The following is an 18602-nucleotide window of genomic DNA, read 5'->3' as shown; positions in this document are numbered from 1 at the left end:
AAATATTATAAATAAAATAATTTGTTAAATAAAAATAATAATAATAAAATAAACTAATGTCATAGAAAAGTACAGAAATTCGCAGTTAGAAGATACTCTTATTTTCTGGAACCTTCTTTAGTTGACGCCAAAAAAAAAAAAAAAAAAAAAAAAATTTCTTTCCATAGAAAATTCTCGAAGAAGAAAACATTATTTAATCTAGAAAGAGTCAGTCATTTTATTCTATAGTGAGTAATCGGCATCGTCGGGGTGAAATCTATTGTTTATGTTATTGAACATTATTGTTCTAGTGAACTATACTTCCATTAGTACCTACAAGCATTTCCAACATTAAATATTTGAGGTTAATAATATTATTATTGTATTCAGATTATCCATGGCTCATGCAAAGAAGGAAACAAGACAATATTTGACTGAATATCTTTCATATGGTTTTATTGAATCACCAGAGAATATCACAAAACCAATGTGTCTTATATGTATGACTGTGCTGTCTAATGATAGCATGAAGCCAAGTAAGCTTTGTCACCATTTGGAGACAAGGCACAGCGAAAAGAAAAATAAATCAGTGGAGTATTTCCAAAAACTACGAGACAATTTTCAAGGAAGAAACAAATTGGATCAGATTTTTAGTAAACAAGCAAGCAATAAAGATAGCTGTTTATTAGCATCATATGAAATCAGCAAAATAATAGCAAAATCTGGAAAGCCACATAGCACTGGTGAAACTGTCATCTTGCCTTCGATATCAATTGTTTCATCTTGCCTTCGGTATCATTTATTTTTAAAATAAATATAAATTTTAAAAAACGATTTTCCTTCCTGAAGCAGACAATGTTTTACAATCGTATGTCATGATCACAGGAATGGAAAGTGTCAGAGTGTGTGAGTTTGAATCTTAAATAAAGAGATTTTGTCCCCGCACATGGACTTAGAAGCCATGGTTATTTGTCTTCATGCAAGCAAATATATGATCACGAGTCAAAGATTAGATATGGACTGCAAACATTAATAGAGATAAATATACCTCTCATATTGAAGTAAATTTATTTTATTCTTCTACAAATACTGATATCAAAGTAGAACATATTGAGCATCATAGCTGTGTTATATATTATCAAACTTGAAATATAAAAGCAAAGCAATAGTTTTAACATTTTTTGTGAAAAGGATGTAGGAAAAAAATTTCAGGACAATAAGAAGAAGGGATCAAAAAGATATGCCATCATAAATCCAGAGCTGACAAATATGCAGATACAATGTTTTCAAATAAAGATATCAGCACTATAGCATGTCATAGAACTTGAAAGAAACTGGTGGAAGGAAGACAGCTTGTAATATTCCAAAGAGGGTTTATTAATATTTTTTCCCCTCCAAACCAAGTCTTCATTGCTCTGTAACTAAATTACTTACAACTATTAACTTTTTAGCACTGACTAATCCCCTTTAAAATTCACACACACACACACATTAGGGAACATTTTGATCAATCCAATTAGCTTGAAGGCCCTGAATGAACTGTTTTGGAATAGAAGTCAGAAACTTTCCACTTCTTCGTTTTCATATTTCATATATATATACAGGGCATCCCAGGAGGGAAGGTCAATATTCCAGGAGGTGAAAAGATAGGTCATTTTAAGCAAAAAAGTTCATATTAACACTTTCCCTATCCCGAATGGTTTCTGAGATAGAGCTACTTTAATATACTTCTGTTTTGAAATTGGCGTGCATTTTCCTTCCCTCCCATCAGACTGCACCATTTGATTGTCAGTTGCCAGTTATCAGTTGAGACTGTAGAAGTGAATCAGTGAGCAGTAAGTTTTCAGTTCTAATTGTAGAAGTGTTTGCTAAAAATGCCACAAATTTTTACTAATGCCGATTTGCTGTATGTTTACGGTTTCTGCGATGGTAGTGTTCCTGCTACGGTTGAAGGATACCATTGGTGCTTTCCTACACATCGAATTCCGAATTGTAGAGTGTTTTCCAAAGTTTTCAATACATTGTGTGAAAGTGGTATGCTTCCCAGTGCTCGTGCTTCATCTGAATAAGGACGTCAAGAAAATGTGGAGGAACGGGAACACATTCTGAACATGGTTCAGTTTAGTCCTACAATTAGCACGCGAAGACTTTCTTCACATCTCGGTGTTTCACGAACACGTGTATGGCGAACACTACATGAAGAGAGCTTGTACCCATTTCACCCATAGCGTGTGCAAAATCTTCACATAGGGGACAGTGCCACACGTCTTGAATTTTGTCATTGGTTAAATGCCAATCGTGAAGTGCTTCCATCAATACTATTTACTGATGAAGCCACGTTTACCCGGAATGGAATCAACAACACACGTAACACTCATCGATGGTCGCACGAGAATCCACATGGTACAGTGGAAACAAATTTCCAATTTCGTTTCTCAATCAATGTGTGGTGTGGTATGATCGATAACCTGTTGATAGGTCCCGTTATTTTAGAACATCGAATGACAGGACACAATTACCTTCAATTTTTGCAAAATACATTAGGTGAACAACTAGGGGACGTTCCTTTGGCCACACTGTGTGCTTTCAGCATGACGGGACCCCTTCCCATTCTACCAGACGTGTGAAGCAACAACTGGAATGAATTTTCCCTAATCGGTGGATTGGTTGTGATGGTGCCATTAACTGGCCAGCCACCAAGATCTCCAGACCTAACCCCATTAGATTTTTGTTTATGGGGGTTGGATGAAGAGTGAAGTGTACAGAAGAAAGGTGGATACAAGAGATTATATGCTAGATCGCATAATGGACGCTGTTGCCCATATAAAGGAACGTGAAGATACACTTGGACAAGCAACACTCCATGTTCTCTTGAGAGCAAGAAAAGTGCACTGAAGTTGATGGTGGCATTTTTTAAAATTTATTATAAACTGTTCCAAATTTGTCAGAAACCATTCAGGATAGAGCACATGTTTATATGAACATTTTTGCTTAAAATACCTATCCTTTCACCTCCTGGAATATTGACCTTTCCTCCTGGGACACCCTGTATATGCAGGTTTTTACAACTATTCAAGGTTCCACTTTTGATAACCATTTAGATTTAATTACGCAGTTGCTAGGTGACGGTACAGAACTAAAGAAAGTTTTCGGTATTAATGATCATTATTTTGTGAAAGCCAATCTTGAAAAATATATAGCCTTTATGCAAAAGTAAGAAATTAGGATTATCAAAAAATGTTAAGGTCAAGAGGACTCACTAAGATCAATTCCCATAGAGGCAACTATGCAAATCATACCGGTGCTGTTGCTAAGAGATAAGAATGTAACAAAAATTACAACCAGCAACATAAGAATATCCATAAAAGTTGTTTTTGTGAAAATTTGTGGACAGTTTACATTCCCAACAAAACCTGATGGCCAAAAGGCATTTCAAAGGCCGAAGCTGTGCATGAACCTCTATTCCAATGGAATTTGAAAATTGAGGGAATTCAATTATTTCTCACTTACTTGCTTTTCATTTATTGTTTAACACAAGAGATGTCAAAATGAATACACCAAGCATTTTTTTTTTTTTTTTTTTCCCATTTACAGAAAAAAAATATTATCCAACCTCTTGTAAATTTTTCTCTATCTCTCTCTTCATTTTGTTTTCCTCTTTCAGTAGATCTTTCTTATTCTGTACTTGACTGTTGATCCGTGCTTCCATCATCTGCTTTTCTTTCAGTTGTTCTTCAAGTTTTAATAACCTTCCTTTTGCTTCCTTAAAAGAAAATAAAACTAAACATAGGTATTAAATTCATACAAACATTAACAAAATATAGCACTGCAAACAAGACACTACTGGTTAAAACTAATAAGAAGAATTTAGAGGCTACTGCTATTATGATAAACAAAAGTACTGGCATCTCATTCACCACAAAAAAAAAAAAAAAAAAAAAAAGGTTCAGATTTTAAGATTTCTGATTTAAGATAAAAGATTATGCCTTTTATGAATTTATACTTTTAAGATATCTAGTAGTAAGAATTTCTGAGAATTTCAGAATGAACAATAAACATTTTCTGTTTTATGTATAAGAAAGGTGATATTGTTTAATAACTTTTTGATGTTGAATACACATGCAAAGGGCATGAATTGTAGCATGCCTTTTAATTCAAACTATTTAAAAAATTCAAAAATGGTACTAAAGTTCTTAAAGTTAAAAAACTTCTCAGTCACAGAGCTACTATCTACTAGGTGACATTCCCGTTGTGGCATTTTTTTTGGAGATGCTATTGCACTTGGTTGTAACCAGCAGTCTGGAATTACTGTGCATTGTTCTAATTATCACATTGTGCACTTAATTTATTTAAATTTCAGGATTAGCATTAGTAGTGCCATATGATACAAGAAACCAAACTTATATAGCATCAGCCATACAAAAAAAAAAAAAACCCACTTCCCATTGTACCTACCCATTCCCTTCAGAAGTTTGTCTAGGCCTTCCTTAAATTTCTTTAAATTATCAACTTCCACAAGGACCAATGGATGTTTGATAAAGCAATCAACCACTTGCTGACTAAAGGAAAATTTCTGCACCATCTTTCCTCAATTTCAATTTATGCTCCAAGTGTGTAATCTGAGCAAGAAAAACAATCCCACCAGCATTCAGCTTGCTCAAACCATTTAAAGCAGTGGTGTCCAACCTTTTCCCATACAGGGGTCATATTCAAAGCTATATTTCCCATATATTGTTAAATGTAAAAGGAAGTTTCTATTTTCATGTTACCATTTTTTATTTTTTTTTTATTTTCAGGATATATATAAAAAAATGCAAATTTCCAACACTTTAGTATTAATAATGGCCATAGGGTACAAGGAAGATTAAGGCTTAGATGGCACCAACCACAATAAAAAAAAGAGTAAAACAACACTAATAATAAAATAAATACAATGTAATTTACGGATAGAACCTAAGTTTACGAAAGAAGCTAACTTAAGTACAAGTTAGCGCAATAGCATCATTTCTGTGTGTAGCCAACTACTTAAGGAGTTACGAATTAGCATCATTAAATATATCTCACATTGCGAATACCTTCACAATCAGTTACCATGATATTGCACTACTTCAAATAAGTAACAATTCGCTATATAGGAGAAGACTATTCTTACTTATTCTCGGCGGATATCACCACCCATACAGCACCGGTTCAGAGTTTATTGGCTCCTCGTCAATGGGTGGGCAGGTTGCAATGATGACAACCCAGTTGCAAAGTATAACTCTACCATATAAGAAATGCCTGTGGTGTAAGGTAATTTAAATTACAATGTAATTTAAATGTAATTCAGGGCTAGAACCTCAGGTTACGAAAGAAATTAACTTATGTACAAGTTAGTGCAATAGCATCATTTCTTAAGTACTTAAATAGTTACAAATTGGCATCATTTAAGTATATCTCATATTGCAAATACCTTCACAACTAGTTTCTATAGTATTGCACTACCTTGAATAAGTAATGCTTCACCTATGGAGAAGACTAATGTTACTTATTCTCGGTAAATATCACCACCCATATAGCACCATTTCAGAGCTTACTGACCCCTCATTGGTGGCTGGGCAAGTACCCTGGTGTTGCGATGACAACCCAGTTGCGAAGTATAAATCCACAATATGAGAGATGCCTCAGGGCGTAATGTAATTTAGATTACGACGTAATTTTAGAGATAGGGCCTCAGATTAAGAAAGGAGTTAACTTACCTGCAAGTTAGTGCAACAGCATCACTTCTGTACGAAGTCAACTACTTAAGTAGTTACGAACTGGCATCATTTAAGTATATCTCATATGGCGAATACCTTTATGAGTTACCATAATATTACACTACCTCGAATAAGTAACACTTCAACACAGGAGAGAGAAGACTACTGTTACTTATCTTCGGCACATATTACCACCTATATGGCTATATTTCAGAGTTTAATGGCACTTCATCAGTGGGTCGAAGGTACCCTGGCATTGCGATGGGGACAACCAAGTTGTCAAGTATAACTCCACAATTCTTTTGTAACCTGAGGCTCTAGCCCTAAATTACCTAACACCATCAGGCATCTTTCATATTGGGGAGTTATACTTAGCACTTCACAACTGGGTTCTGAAGTGCTAAGTATAACTCTGAAACAGTTGTTGTTGTTACTTCGTTTTTAGGAGCATTAGCAACTAAGGCCATATTGCTCCAGGGTTATGCGGTGGTCATTCCCTGATCTTTCTGCATTCTCCGTATTTGGCGGTCACAGGTTCAAACCCCAATCTAATCAAGAAGTGTGTGCTATGCACTGCTGCTCCTGCCCACCTGGCTACGGAGGTGCATCTGAAACAGTGCTGTATGGGTGGTGATATAAGCCGAGAATAAGGAACAACAGTCTTCTCCTATGGTGAAGCATTACAGCAACTCCCTGACTTACATAATAATCGACTTACGCAAATTCAACTTTAGAAAAGTTTTTGCCGGCCAGTACAAACTTAAAAAAATTGTGGAAATGTGTTTTGCGTCCCGTAGGAATAAATGGAGGTATCGTAAAAATATCATGGTTGTTGTTGTTTGTTATTTGGTTTTTAGGGGCATTAGCAACTAAGGCCATATTGCTCCGGGATATGCGGTGGTCATTCCCTGAGCTTTCCGCATCCTCCGTATTTGGTGGTCACAGGCTCGAGCCCCGACCTAATCAAGAAGCATGTGTTATGCACTGCCGCTCCTGCCCACCTGGCTACGGAGCCGCCAAATATCATGGTGAAGTCATAAATGGTAATAGTTTTGAACAGTCATGAATAAACAAGACAATAAATGGTAATAGATTTGATTTTCAAAAAAGCTGGGAATCCAACAACTGTAAGCAGGAGAGAAGAATAGGAGATATCTGGGCCAAGACAGGCAAAAGAAAAGTGTTTTGCAAAAAACAGTAGGGAAACATGAGATTGGAAAATCCAGGATTTTAAAAATACCACACTATACTACACTACCAATCATATTTTATTGGAAAAAAAAATTACATTAAAATATAGCCAAAGAACTGTGTAAAAGTTAAATATTTTCAAACATTACCTTAATTATTATTCTCTCTCTGGATTTCTGTTTAGATTGCATTCAGGAACGGGACATGATATTTACAAGGAGAATGTCTTAGTGTGTGCACGATGTAAGGAGTGTGAGGAAATCAGACAACTCAGCATCGTTATAGGCCTATATGAGAAAATTTAAAAATTCCACACTTGTAGGACAGGATGGATGCCCTCGAAGGATCTAAATTGAGGGGCCCATCAAGTTCTCAGCTGCCCACAGCAAAGCCAGAGCTTGCACTTGATCATCATGCAACACAGCGGCAGCCCCCAAGGAAGGCAGAATGCGCTGGTCCCACAGGAACTAGTAGTTGTCGGTGACTCACTGTCAGGGAACGGAGAACATGGTATGTAAAAAGGATAGGTGGAACACGACCAGGTTGTGTCTGCCAGGAGCAAAGGTTGATGACGTTGTAGAGCGGATATCATCTTTTAAGGGCACAAAAGGTGATATTGTTGTACACGTTGGCATTAACGATATTAAGAGCAGGAGACCGGTGGAATTACTTAACAAGTACAAGTACAATAAAAGCCGTGAACTAGGGTTGAATTTGAAACTGACTGCAATTCTGCCTAGACACAATAGAAGGGAGTATATGTCTATCAATTCGGCCCTGGAAAGATTGTGCAAGGCTCAACAGAGGGAATTTTTTTCAGCCTAGTCTGTACTTGTTAACAGGAGAGATTGCTTCTACAGGGATGGGATACACTTAAATAGAAAGTGTGCAACAATATCTGCTGATGCTATCGAGGTAATGTTAGGTGGATCGGAAAACTGCTAGATTGGGGGGATACAAGGACTAATAGATTAACAGTAGCCACTGGCAGAGGTAAAAGTGATACTTGCACTGCTTCTATTGGAATGAGTAGCAGCCTAGAAAAAAGATGTATGGTATTTTATTGCAGTACAAGAAAACAAATGGGCTACATTAGGGTAGCTAAGAATAGGAACAGGTACATGTATACTTGTGTATACAACAACACTAGGAGTTTGGTACATAAATTTGATGAATTTGAGGTGTTGCTCAAAACATCAAAGGCAGATATTGTTGGTTTATCAGAGACGTGGTGTCCCACACATATAAGGAATGCAGAAATGGAATTTGGGGAGTACAATGTGTACAGGAAGGATAGACAGGATAGGAAGGGAGGAGGGGTTATGCTATTAGATAAGAAAAACACACAAAATCCAAGGAAGTGCAGCCAGTCGACATCACTGTACAGTGCAGTGTCGAGTCAGTTTATTGTAACATAAGCATTGGAAGATCAAAATTCACAGTGGGAGTGTGTTATAGGCCTAATGACTCTGATCAGTATAATAAGAAACTGTACAGGGAAATAGAGTGGGCCAGTAAATCAGAGTCTTATAATGGGGGATTTTAATTTCCCAGGTATTGACTGCAATTTGTGAGCTGGTCACTCACTCACTAGCAAGGCTCTGGTGGATTTATTGGACGATTGTTTTCTACAACAGCATGTTCGGGAGGCAACTAGAGGGAGTAATTTTATTTTTTATGTAAACCCCAAACACGAAACGTATTTGAACCTATAGTACTTAGTACCGTTCTTCTGTTGGAGGTTGACAAGACAAAAGAAGATATTTGCTGACATTGGACTTGAACTTCTGTAGACTGTAATTTTCAGCAAATACATAGGAAGGAAGGTTGTTACAGAAAATGGCAGTTGAATGAACAAACGAGGAAAAAGAAAAGTTGGTTATGTGAGTTTGAATTTGGGCAGTATATGGATGTTGGCTGGTGGCGACACATGTTCGGGCTATTTTGAAAGAGAGAGCGGGAATTATAGAAGCCAATTCAGAAGAACAGTGCCCATGGAAATATCTGTAGAAGAGGCATGCAGCAAAAACAGAACATTCATGAGACAGCGAGTAGAGAGACTCTGTTAGAGATGAATCATTAATTAACCTAACTGCCCCCTTCTGAATGGAATCAACAAGCCTGAGAGAGGTTTTGGGGGCAGCACCCCAGATGTGGAAACAATATTCCATTGTAGGGCGAATTTGCGATTTGTACAGTGTGAACAACTGTTTGGAAGAAAAGTGACAACGAGAGCGACACAGAAAACCAAGTTTTTTAGAGGCAGAGGATGCAATATTTGTAATGTGCTTGTGCCAAGAGAGATTACAAGTCAGAGTAGTCCCCAAAAGAGATATATCATTTTGCCTAGAAATCGGAGTGTCACCAAAGATAAGCATAGGAGCAGAAGAATTGTTTTTTGTGAGATATAAGACAAGACTGAGTTTTAGAAGGATTGAAATCAACTACGTTGTCGTTGTCCCACTGGAGAAATACCTGAAGATCGGAACTTAAGGAATTGGTAGCAGATTTTCGAGAAGTTGAAGCTGATTCAGTAGGGCAGGATTACTCAAAATGGAAAGTGGAATGCAATGTGCTATCATCGGCAAAACTATGGATAGGATTTCCAGTCAATGGAAGAAGGTCATTAATATACAAGAGGAAAAGAGTGGAGGAGAGAACTGAACCTTGGAGAACATCGGCATTAGTGGAGAAGTTAGAAGAGAGAGAGCCATCTACCATCACCCTCAGTCAGCGATCACAGAGAAAACTGGATAACTAATTACAAAAAACAGTTGGCAAACAATAAGATGGAAGCTTGTTTAGAAGCCTTTTATGCCAAACACAATAAAAAGCCTTTAAGATGTCAAGAGCAACTGCTTGCATTTGACCAAACTTTTCCATTGAATTTGTCCATAAATGAGTAACATAAGCCAGAATATCACCAGTGGATCGACACTAACGGAATCCACACTGACGATCGCTGATCAGATGGAAGGTTTCTAGGTAGTTTAAGAGTTGGCGATTAATTGATTCCTCCATTACTTTAGAAAGAGTAGAAGTTGCAATAGCTCTGGCAAGAGACTAGAATGCTCGGGTACCATTAATGCAAGCAGCAAGTTTTCTACTCTTAGACTGTTCAAACTTTAGTTTGGACTGATTAATAACTGCTTTACAATTGTTGAAAGCTTTGGTATAGGCAGAAAATGAAACTGAAGAATTAGAAACAAACCAATTACGATATGCAACATTCTTCTCTTGAACAGCCTTAGCACATTTATTGGAAAACACATTTATTGTTAATATGAAGGACAAGATTTTAAAGTAGAGGTTGGGATAAAAGATTCCATTCCTGCAAGAATAATTTCACTGACACGATCTGCGCAAACATTGACATCAGAAGTTTTGAAACAGTACTCCGACCAAGGAAAAGAAGAAAAGAAATCTCGCAGGTCATCCCATTTTGCAGTCTTGTAATGCTTGGCTGTTCCCAAGCTTGTAATACAAGCTTGGGAACAGCCATGAGATAAAGGCTCCATTGGGGAAGAGACAATCACCAAGTTGTGATCTGAAGTGCCTAAAGGACCTCTCACTTCGACCATGTACTTAGAAGGGTTGTTTGTGAGAAAAAGATCAAGCATATTGGCTGTATGATTAGGATTGTCTGGTATTCTTGTAGGTAAATGAACAATCTGTGCTAGGTCATTAGTAATTGCAAAAACCTCAGCATCTCGACCTGGTGGGTTGGTGTGACTAGTTGTTGTTGTTGTTGTTATTTTGGTTTTTAGGAGCATTAGCAACTAAGGCTATATTGCTCCGGGATATGCGGTGGTCATTCCTTGACCTTTCCGCATCCTCCGTATTTGGTGGTGACGGGCTCGAACCCCGGTCTAATCAAGAAGCGTGTGCCACGCACTGCTGCTCCTTCCCACCTGGCTACGGAGGCGCCAGCTGGGTGTGACTAGAAAACGGAAGCCAGCTGGAGTTGTGATCATTAAAATCGCCAAGGAAAATTACCTCACTGTTTGGAAAGTTGGACTGGAGAAAGTCAAGTTGCAAAGAGAGGACGTCAAAGAGCTCCAAGTGATTAGTGGAGTTGGGAGAACGGTAGAGAACAGATGAATTTTATGCAATGAAGTAGAGAGATTTTAAACCAGAGAAGATCAAAGAGGGAGGAGATTCCAAATTGCCAAGTCTCTGACAAGGAATATCAGAACGGACATAGGCACAAGGACCACCTTTGAGGCAAAAGGAATCATACACCGAATAATTTGGGCATCTGAGATGGGCAGTAGTTGAATCAACAGATAACTGAGATTCTGTGAGAAAAAGTACATGGGGTTTGGCAGACTGCAAGTGGAAATGGACATCGTGGAGATTAGAACTGAGACCACGTATATTTGTGAAATGAATTAGGAAGTGCTTGGGAGGTTTAGATCTTTTCGCAGATAAGCTTTCTCTATTAGTTTGACAATTCATGGTGTATTCAATAGTAAGAAAAAGTGGGTGGGACATGCTGTATGAAGTAATGAAATTTTTGGATATGGCGTAAATGTGGTAAGAATATACCCAGATCCTTCACATAACGTGGCCTCGACAATGCTCCCTGCATACACACTATTCGGACTCCCTCCAGTCACTATCTGGCAGAGTAGAGGTAGCAAGATTATACACTAGCTGATCCAGAAGCCTCCTAGAGAGTTACCAATAGGTTCGGTCCGGTGTACTAACTAGCGGCTGGCCTGCGAACACCATTTTAAAGCTGTACCCTCGAAATGTAAGGAATATTGGATCTCGCCACGACGTTTATCATAATCTCAAAAGTCATCAATCATACTGCATAATGGAAGAGATGAGGAATTGTTGGCCAGAACTTAGCTCTAGAGACTAAACATGGGTTCCACCACTTCAAGCCTCCAATAAGCAAAGTAATGGTATTTCACCGGTTGATGAAAGTCATCTACCACCTAGTACTGCCTGGTAACATAGAGGGGCGGCGTTCCTCCATGTGGTACAGGCACCACACCTCGACCCCTGCTTACGTTGGTTCACACCTGGGTGGTCACCCACCACCCAGGTGTGAACCAACGTAAGCAACGTACTTGTGCATGGAGGTTATACCCAGGATTACTAACAGTCCCACCATCGTGAAGGTGCAAGCAGAGGATTTGGCTGTCACAGACCGTCCGGACTTCGCCGAAATTGGGTCCACTTGACTTGAGTGTCACCCAATATCATCAGCGTTTTAGACTCCCAGGTAGCAAGTACAGCTTGTCTGGCATATCTGGGAGAATGTCTGTGACAACCTCAAGGACCAAAGCTGTCGTAAATACAGATAGATTGTATTGTATAGCTACGTGAGTGATTTTAAATGCGGTATTTATGAATGTTTAACATTCGTTTTTTGCAATTAAATGTTCACATTTTAGATTTTGTTGATACTTGAAAAGAAAAAAAAAAAAAAACTCGTAAACCTGGGAACTCGTAAAGCGAGAATTGCCTGTATATGCTAAAATTGTTATTTACATCCAGTTTGTTTGTTATTTGGTTTTTAGAAGCATTAGCGACTAAGGCCATATTGCTCCGCGGATATGCGGTGGTCATTCCCTGATCTTTCCGCATCCTCCGTATTCGGGCTCGAATACGGAGGATGCAGGCTCGAACCCCGGTCTAATCAAGAAGCGTGTGCTACACACTGCTGCTCCTGCCCACCCAGCTACGGAGACACCATTTACATCCAGTTCCGTCATAGTAACTAATCACATTCGTCAAACAAAATCACACTTAACAATCCCATGCTGTGATTTCCTTATAATTCCATTCCTGTTAAGATGATCCTGCAGTACTTGCTTAACCCCTGACTCCATTATTTTCCCTGAAACAGAAGTCATGCTTAAGGTAAAGGTAAACTGAAGCCATTATCAATTGACTGGAAGATGGAAGACTCCGCAACAATTCATGTTGAAGGAAATGGACCGTAATCTGCCACACTGGTCGGTGCAGATTGGCAAATCGGTCGTATTTAGCACTTAGGGGCTTGAACCCCAGTTGACTCAAAGAGCATGTGCTATTGCATTCCCACTCCTGACCACTCACTAAGAAGCCCAAGTCATGCTTACAGGTCTATAATTGCTCAAATCACTCTTCGATTTCCCCTTTGTGAACATGATTTCCCCCTTGATTGATTGATTGATTGATTTTCCCTTTGTGAACATGATTTCCTCTTTGTGCACATTTGCACACAACCAATTTATAAGCAGCTCCCCTGAATCCAAGTATGCTCTCATAATTATGGCGAAGGGTTTACCTACCTCTTTTGCTGCCGTATTCCCATCCCCTGGGGTACGTTCCAACCCCAACTGGGTTCAGCAAGTTAATTCTATAATTTTTACTCTAATTTCAGAGCTGAAACTCGCTATAGTTGGAGCCAGAACTGTTTTCTTGAATTTTCCCACTTCAATTTTCAAAATCTATTGAATTTCACGCAAATGACAAAAATGTGACATCGTGTGCATTTTCTAAGGCCTTTTTCTGTTATTTTTCTAACCCCACCCTAATTAACCTATGGCTTATGAAACCCGATACTTGATTCATTTGTTTGTTTTGGAGCAGGAGTTTCTGTTTACAGAGCGAAGTTGTTTTCGTGGAGCGAAGTGTAAAAAAGAAGCCATTCATTACATCACACCATTGCATGTACAGCTACATCAAGAAGGGAAGGGAAGGAACGAAAATAAGACACTGCAAGCTACTGTTATTGACATTAGAAGCAATAAAGCGAAACAGTAGCAACAATTTTTGTAAGGCAAAAAGATTGTATTTCCTTTCTTCAACATGTATTGCACCTACTAACAGAAAATCAGGAAAATTCATCTTTTAGAAACAGAAAAAACAGGTGTGAAACTGATAACACTGCAATGCGCATTTGATAAAAAAAAAAAGGAAAAAAACAGTTTGCTTTACTGTAATTGTTTTGAGGAAACAAAATTGGAACAGCAGTATCCTGGGTTTGATCTTCTAACGAAATTTCGAGATTTCTATTTGTAGCTGTGTTATAAACTTCGAAAACTGGTGCATCAAAGGAAAGAAAAGGGGGAAAAAAAATCATCCGCTATGAATAACGGATTGTTTCTTGAAACGTGTATTCTTCACAAAACTGCAATATTTTCTAACAATACAAAGCTAACAGATTGCAACTAACAGCTGCTAAAAAAAAGTATTTTTAGAAGATATTTGCTTGTTACGCTTTGATGTCATCGCAAAGGGAGAAATTCGGTTTTAGTTCAGAAGCCGAATAAATTCACTATCCATGGTCATAAAGCTGTTCTGAGCTGCAATAAACATAATAAACCCTGCTCAAAAATAGACTTACTCCCCATCACTTTTCTTGTTTTACTGTGGTTTTTGGCAGATGAGTCGGTGACTGCTAAATGTGGTGCGGTTTCTTGTATTCTCTCTATTTCGGAATCTCTGACCGTGTGGTCATCACAGAATATAAACAGAAAATTTGTTTGTCGAAATGTTGCCCACCAATTATCACCTCTTTTACCGACCTTCTAATGTATGTTGTGTTCAAATAATCCACTTTGTGAACTTCGAAAGTGCTACATCAATTAGGAGCAAAAACGGTTTCCCCCAACATAGCAAATTACTTTATAGGTATAATAAAGGCCGACTACTAATGATTTTACTGACTGGAAGGAAGTGTCCACAATAAAACATCAATTAGGAGCAAAAACAGTTTCCCCCAACGTAGTGAATTACTTTATAGTTATAATAAAGGATGACTACTGATGATTTTACTGACTGGAAGTGTCCACAATAAAACATCTGTACAAGGCGGAAACATGCGGTCACTCAAAGGATAAGCATTCAAGGATAAGCAATACAGCGATATTTGAAATTTATAATGCAGTTCACTAAGTAATATTTCCAGAGGAATTATTCTGGATTTTTTCTCAAATGAGCACCAGACCAAATTCCGACTAATTAGTAATTCCGCATCCTAGGATGAACTGACTAATTAGAACTTCAGCATCTGTGATGAAACGTCGTGCACACCAATATCGTTGGCTACAGCAATAATGTAAAGAAACAAAGCAAAATATTGTAACAGAGCTATAATGCAAAAAAATGTTAGAAAGTAAAAATGCAAAGTATTGTTCTCTAAAACAATTGTAGTTTCGCCTTCCTAGGAAGAAGCTGACTTAGAGCTGCAAGGCTGTTTTTTATTATTATTATTATTTATTTTCTTTATTTATTTTGTGTTTTTGTATGGGTGGCTCCTAGAACAAAAGTTCATCTCGGCCTCGTTGCTCTGTTCAGTTTTTCGGGATGAAGAAAAAATTTTTTCATCCCACACGGGAGAAAGTGACAGGAAAGAAAAACTGTGTTTGTGAGCTTATGTGTGTGTTCTGTATTGTGACGATGTTTTTTTTTTTTTTTTTTGTTAGTTGTTGGCGCATCGGCTTTTGGGGCAATAATGCACCTCCCAAGGTTTTTGCAGTACTCTGATCCAAGCCCGAGGCGGGATTCGAACCCGCGATCTTTGGGTTGCCAGGAAGACACTTTACCCACCCAGCTAGCCTGGTCGGCTGTGATGTGATGTTTTGTTTGGGCATTTTGGCTACCTGGAAGCAGTGATCACCTGGACAACTGCCCCCAGGTACTCGTGCCTAGCAGGAGGGCAAGGCCTCCCCTACTATCTGCACGCCCTCCTTCCTGGGGAACAAGTTTCCCAGGGAGGAAAGAAAATCTTATATAAGATGAAGAGAGGGAAGAAGAAAAGAGAAGAACTATCCCGGCTCAGGAAAGCCCCAATCCAGGATGGATTGCTAGAACAACACAAGAAAAAAAATGAATAAAAAAAAAAAATAAAATAAAATAAATAAATAATAATAATAATAAATTTTAAAAAATAATAAATAAAATAAATGACAGTTAGCTCTCTGGACCTTTGACAATCTCTTGGTCTTCTCCCCACCAAAAGGGTATTTTTTATTTCTCTCTCTCTCTCTCTCTCTCTCTCTCTCTCTCTCTCTCTCTCTCGCTAGGGTCGGAGTAGAAAGGGTGGACTCCCTCCCCTAAGAGTTTTTTCCCCTCAAGTGATAGAAGGGAATTGGAAATTTCATGAAAATGAACCCTGATTTTCTTCATTCGGTGAACGGCTACTCTGTCAGTGCAAGAGAAGTGACTTTATTACAGTTGCAGCTCAGAATGGAATTCAAGCATTGAAACACATGACATTTTATGGTGAATTTTTCGGGTGTTGTGTGATAATGAAAATTCAATTTTTTTCTTGAAATTTTTTGATGGTATCAAATGCATATCAAGGAAATATTGAAGTATTCAATAACAATTACTTACAATTTCCCAATCCTCACTATGAGTAACGGATTGTTCTCACAATCTGTTCCTAGCAGTGCATTTTTTTTTTTCCCCCGTTTGTACACCAGGTGAGATGCATGTGAAGTTCCTTCGACATCAGTTTTCGAAGTTTATACCACAGCTATGAATAGAAGGACTTAGAGGGGAATAGGTATCCTGTGTGTTATCAGACACTTAGCCTAAAACTTAGCCTGATGGATCCAATATCTCTCTATTACAGAAGATTTAGGAGAAGTCCGGTTGGCCTGCCTCCCTAAAATCCACTCATGCACACCTTCTCGATGGTAAGCCCTGTTACGTCACTTAGGTGGCAACGAACGTGTAGAGTGGTTCTCTTCAAGACGCCTGGTCAGCGAGAAGAGGAAAAGACCAAACCCTCCAGCATATGAGAGCACAACAATACAAATGGCCCTCAGTCCCCAGCAGCTTTCACTCTCCCTCTTATGGCAGCGAGAGGATCAGAGTGGAAGCAGAGGGTGCAGAATCTCTGGGAACGACCAGGCTGCCATGCACGGAAACTGAACTTGGCCTGTTATAACGTACGATCACTCATCGGTGAAGACAGGATATTAGAGCTGGAAAAGGAATTAGAAAATGTGAATTGGAATATCATCGGTTTGGCTGAAACAAGAAGAAGAAATGAATCACTTATAAGTTTATCAAGTGGAAATCTGCTGTACACCAATGGAAACAGTGAAAGGAGTGAAGGTGGAGTTGGCTTTCTGGTCCACAAAGATTTTAAAAACAACATTTTGGAATTCAAAAGTACATCACCAAGGGTGTCAAGACTAATACTCAAGATTTCTAAGAGGTACAAGCTAAAGATTATAATGATTTATGCACCAACATCGAGCCATGATGATGAAGAGGTTGAAGAAATGTACACCGAAATTGAGAGTCTTCTAGATGAGCAGAAAACCCACTACACTATTATTATGGGGGACTTCAATGCTAAGGTTGGAAAAAGGCAAAACAGCGCAGAAAGAGGAACTATGGGAAATTTTGGAATTGGTGAAAGAAATAAAAGAGGTGAAAGACTTGTGGAATTTGCAGAATCTCAAGGACTGTCAGTAACGAACACTTTTTTCAAGAAAAGGGTGAACAGAACGTGGACATGGAAGAGTCCAAATGGATTAACAACTAATGAAATCGACTTCATCCTCACTAACAGAAGATATATCGTGAATGATGTTACCGTCCTGAATAAGGTAAATGTTGGAAGTGATCACAGAATGGTAAGATGTACACTTGATATAGATGTAGGAAAGGAAAAAACTGACTCGAGTAAATAATACAAAAGTCTTTGAGATAACAGAGGAGGATAAAAAGCAGTATGTACTGGAACTTAAGAACAAGTTTGAGCTTCTGCAGACTGCTCAGGACCAAGATATCGATGAGGAATATTATAACTTTCTGAAAGTGATAAAGCCCAAGAAACCTATAGGGAAACAGAAATCCAAAGAAGAAAAAATTACTCAAGAAACAATTGTCATGATGAACCGAAGACAACAAATGAAGAGCAAGAAAAACACTGACAGGGAGAAAATTGAGTATACCAAGTTATGCAAAGCCATTAGAAAGAGACTCAGAGAGGACATAAGAAGTTTTAACACAAGAAAAGTAGAAAAGGCATTAAGGGAAAACAAAGGATTTAAATCAGCAGCCATGAGCAGTAATACAGAAAGACAAATGATACTGAAACTGAAGAATAGCGATGGTTTACTTATAAACAGCAGAGAAGGCATAATGCAAATAGCAGAAGACTACTATAGAGAATTATACAAGGAGCAAAGGAATGATACCAGCAGTGGGGAAGATGGATTGCAAAGTAGCAACACATACAACATACCCGATATTCTTCCTGATGAGGTAGAAAATGCATTGAAGAAAATGAAGAATCGGAAAGCCCCAGAAGAAGATGAGGTTACTGTAGAGTTGTTAAAATTGGGAGGAAGAGACAACACAAAAACTGGCAAGGCTCTTCATAAAGTGCATTAGAAAAGGTGTGACGCCTAAGCAGTGGAATAATGCAATCATAGTTTTGCTGCATAAGAAAGGAGATAAATCATAAATAGGAAATTATAGACCAATTAGCTTGTTATCCCACATCTACAAGTTGTTCACAAGGGTCATTACTAACAGATTAGAAAGAATACTTGATGAGAATCAACCGAAAGAGCAAGCTGGCTTTAGGACAGGATTCTCAACTATGGATCACCTTCACGTAATATCACAGCTAATGGAGAAAGCAAATGAATATAAAACACCATTATGCCTGGCATTTGACTCCATACAGCATAAGGCAATGTTTCGGGCACTGGAAAGACAAGG

The 18602-nt window shown here is 38.3% G+C and overlaps 1 protein-coding gene across 1 annotated transcript in view; it reads right to left on the bottom strand.

Annotated features, from left to right (window-relative positions):
* SMC2 (structural maintenance of chromosomes 2) overlaps positions 1–18602 on the bottom strand; it is a 640522-nt gene that overhangs the window by 513803 nt on the left and 108117 nt on the right. Inside the window, exon 7 of the mRNA XM_090385021.1 lies at positions 3593–3742. Within this exon, the coding sequence (XP_090241147.1) occupies positions 3593–3742 (150 nt within the window). The remainder of the gene's footprint in view (positions 1–3592; positions 3743–18602) is intronic.

Source organism: Mastigoproctus giganteus, chromosome 11 (assembly GCF_048544385.1).
Source record: "Mastigoproctus giganteus isolate SK-2022 chromosome 11, ASM4854438v1, whole genome shotgun sequence".
NCBI lineage: Eukaryota > Metazoa > Arthropoda > Arachnida > Uropygi > Thelyphonidae > Mastigoproctus > Mastigoproctus giganteus.
The sequence above is the reverse complement of the archived record's forward strand: the minus strand, read 5'-3'. Positions and strand labels throughout refer to the sequence as shown.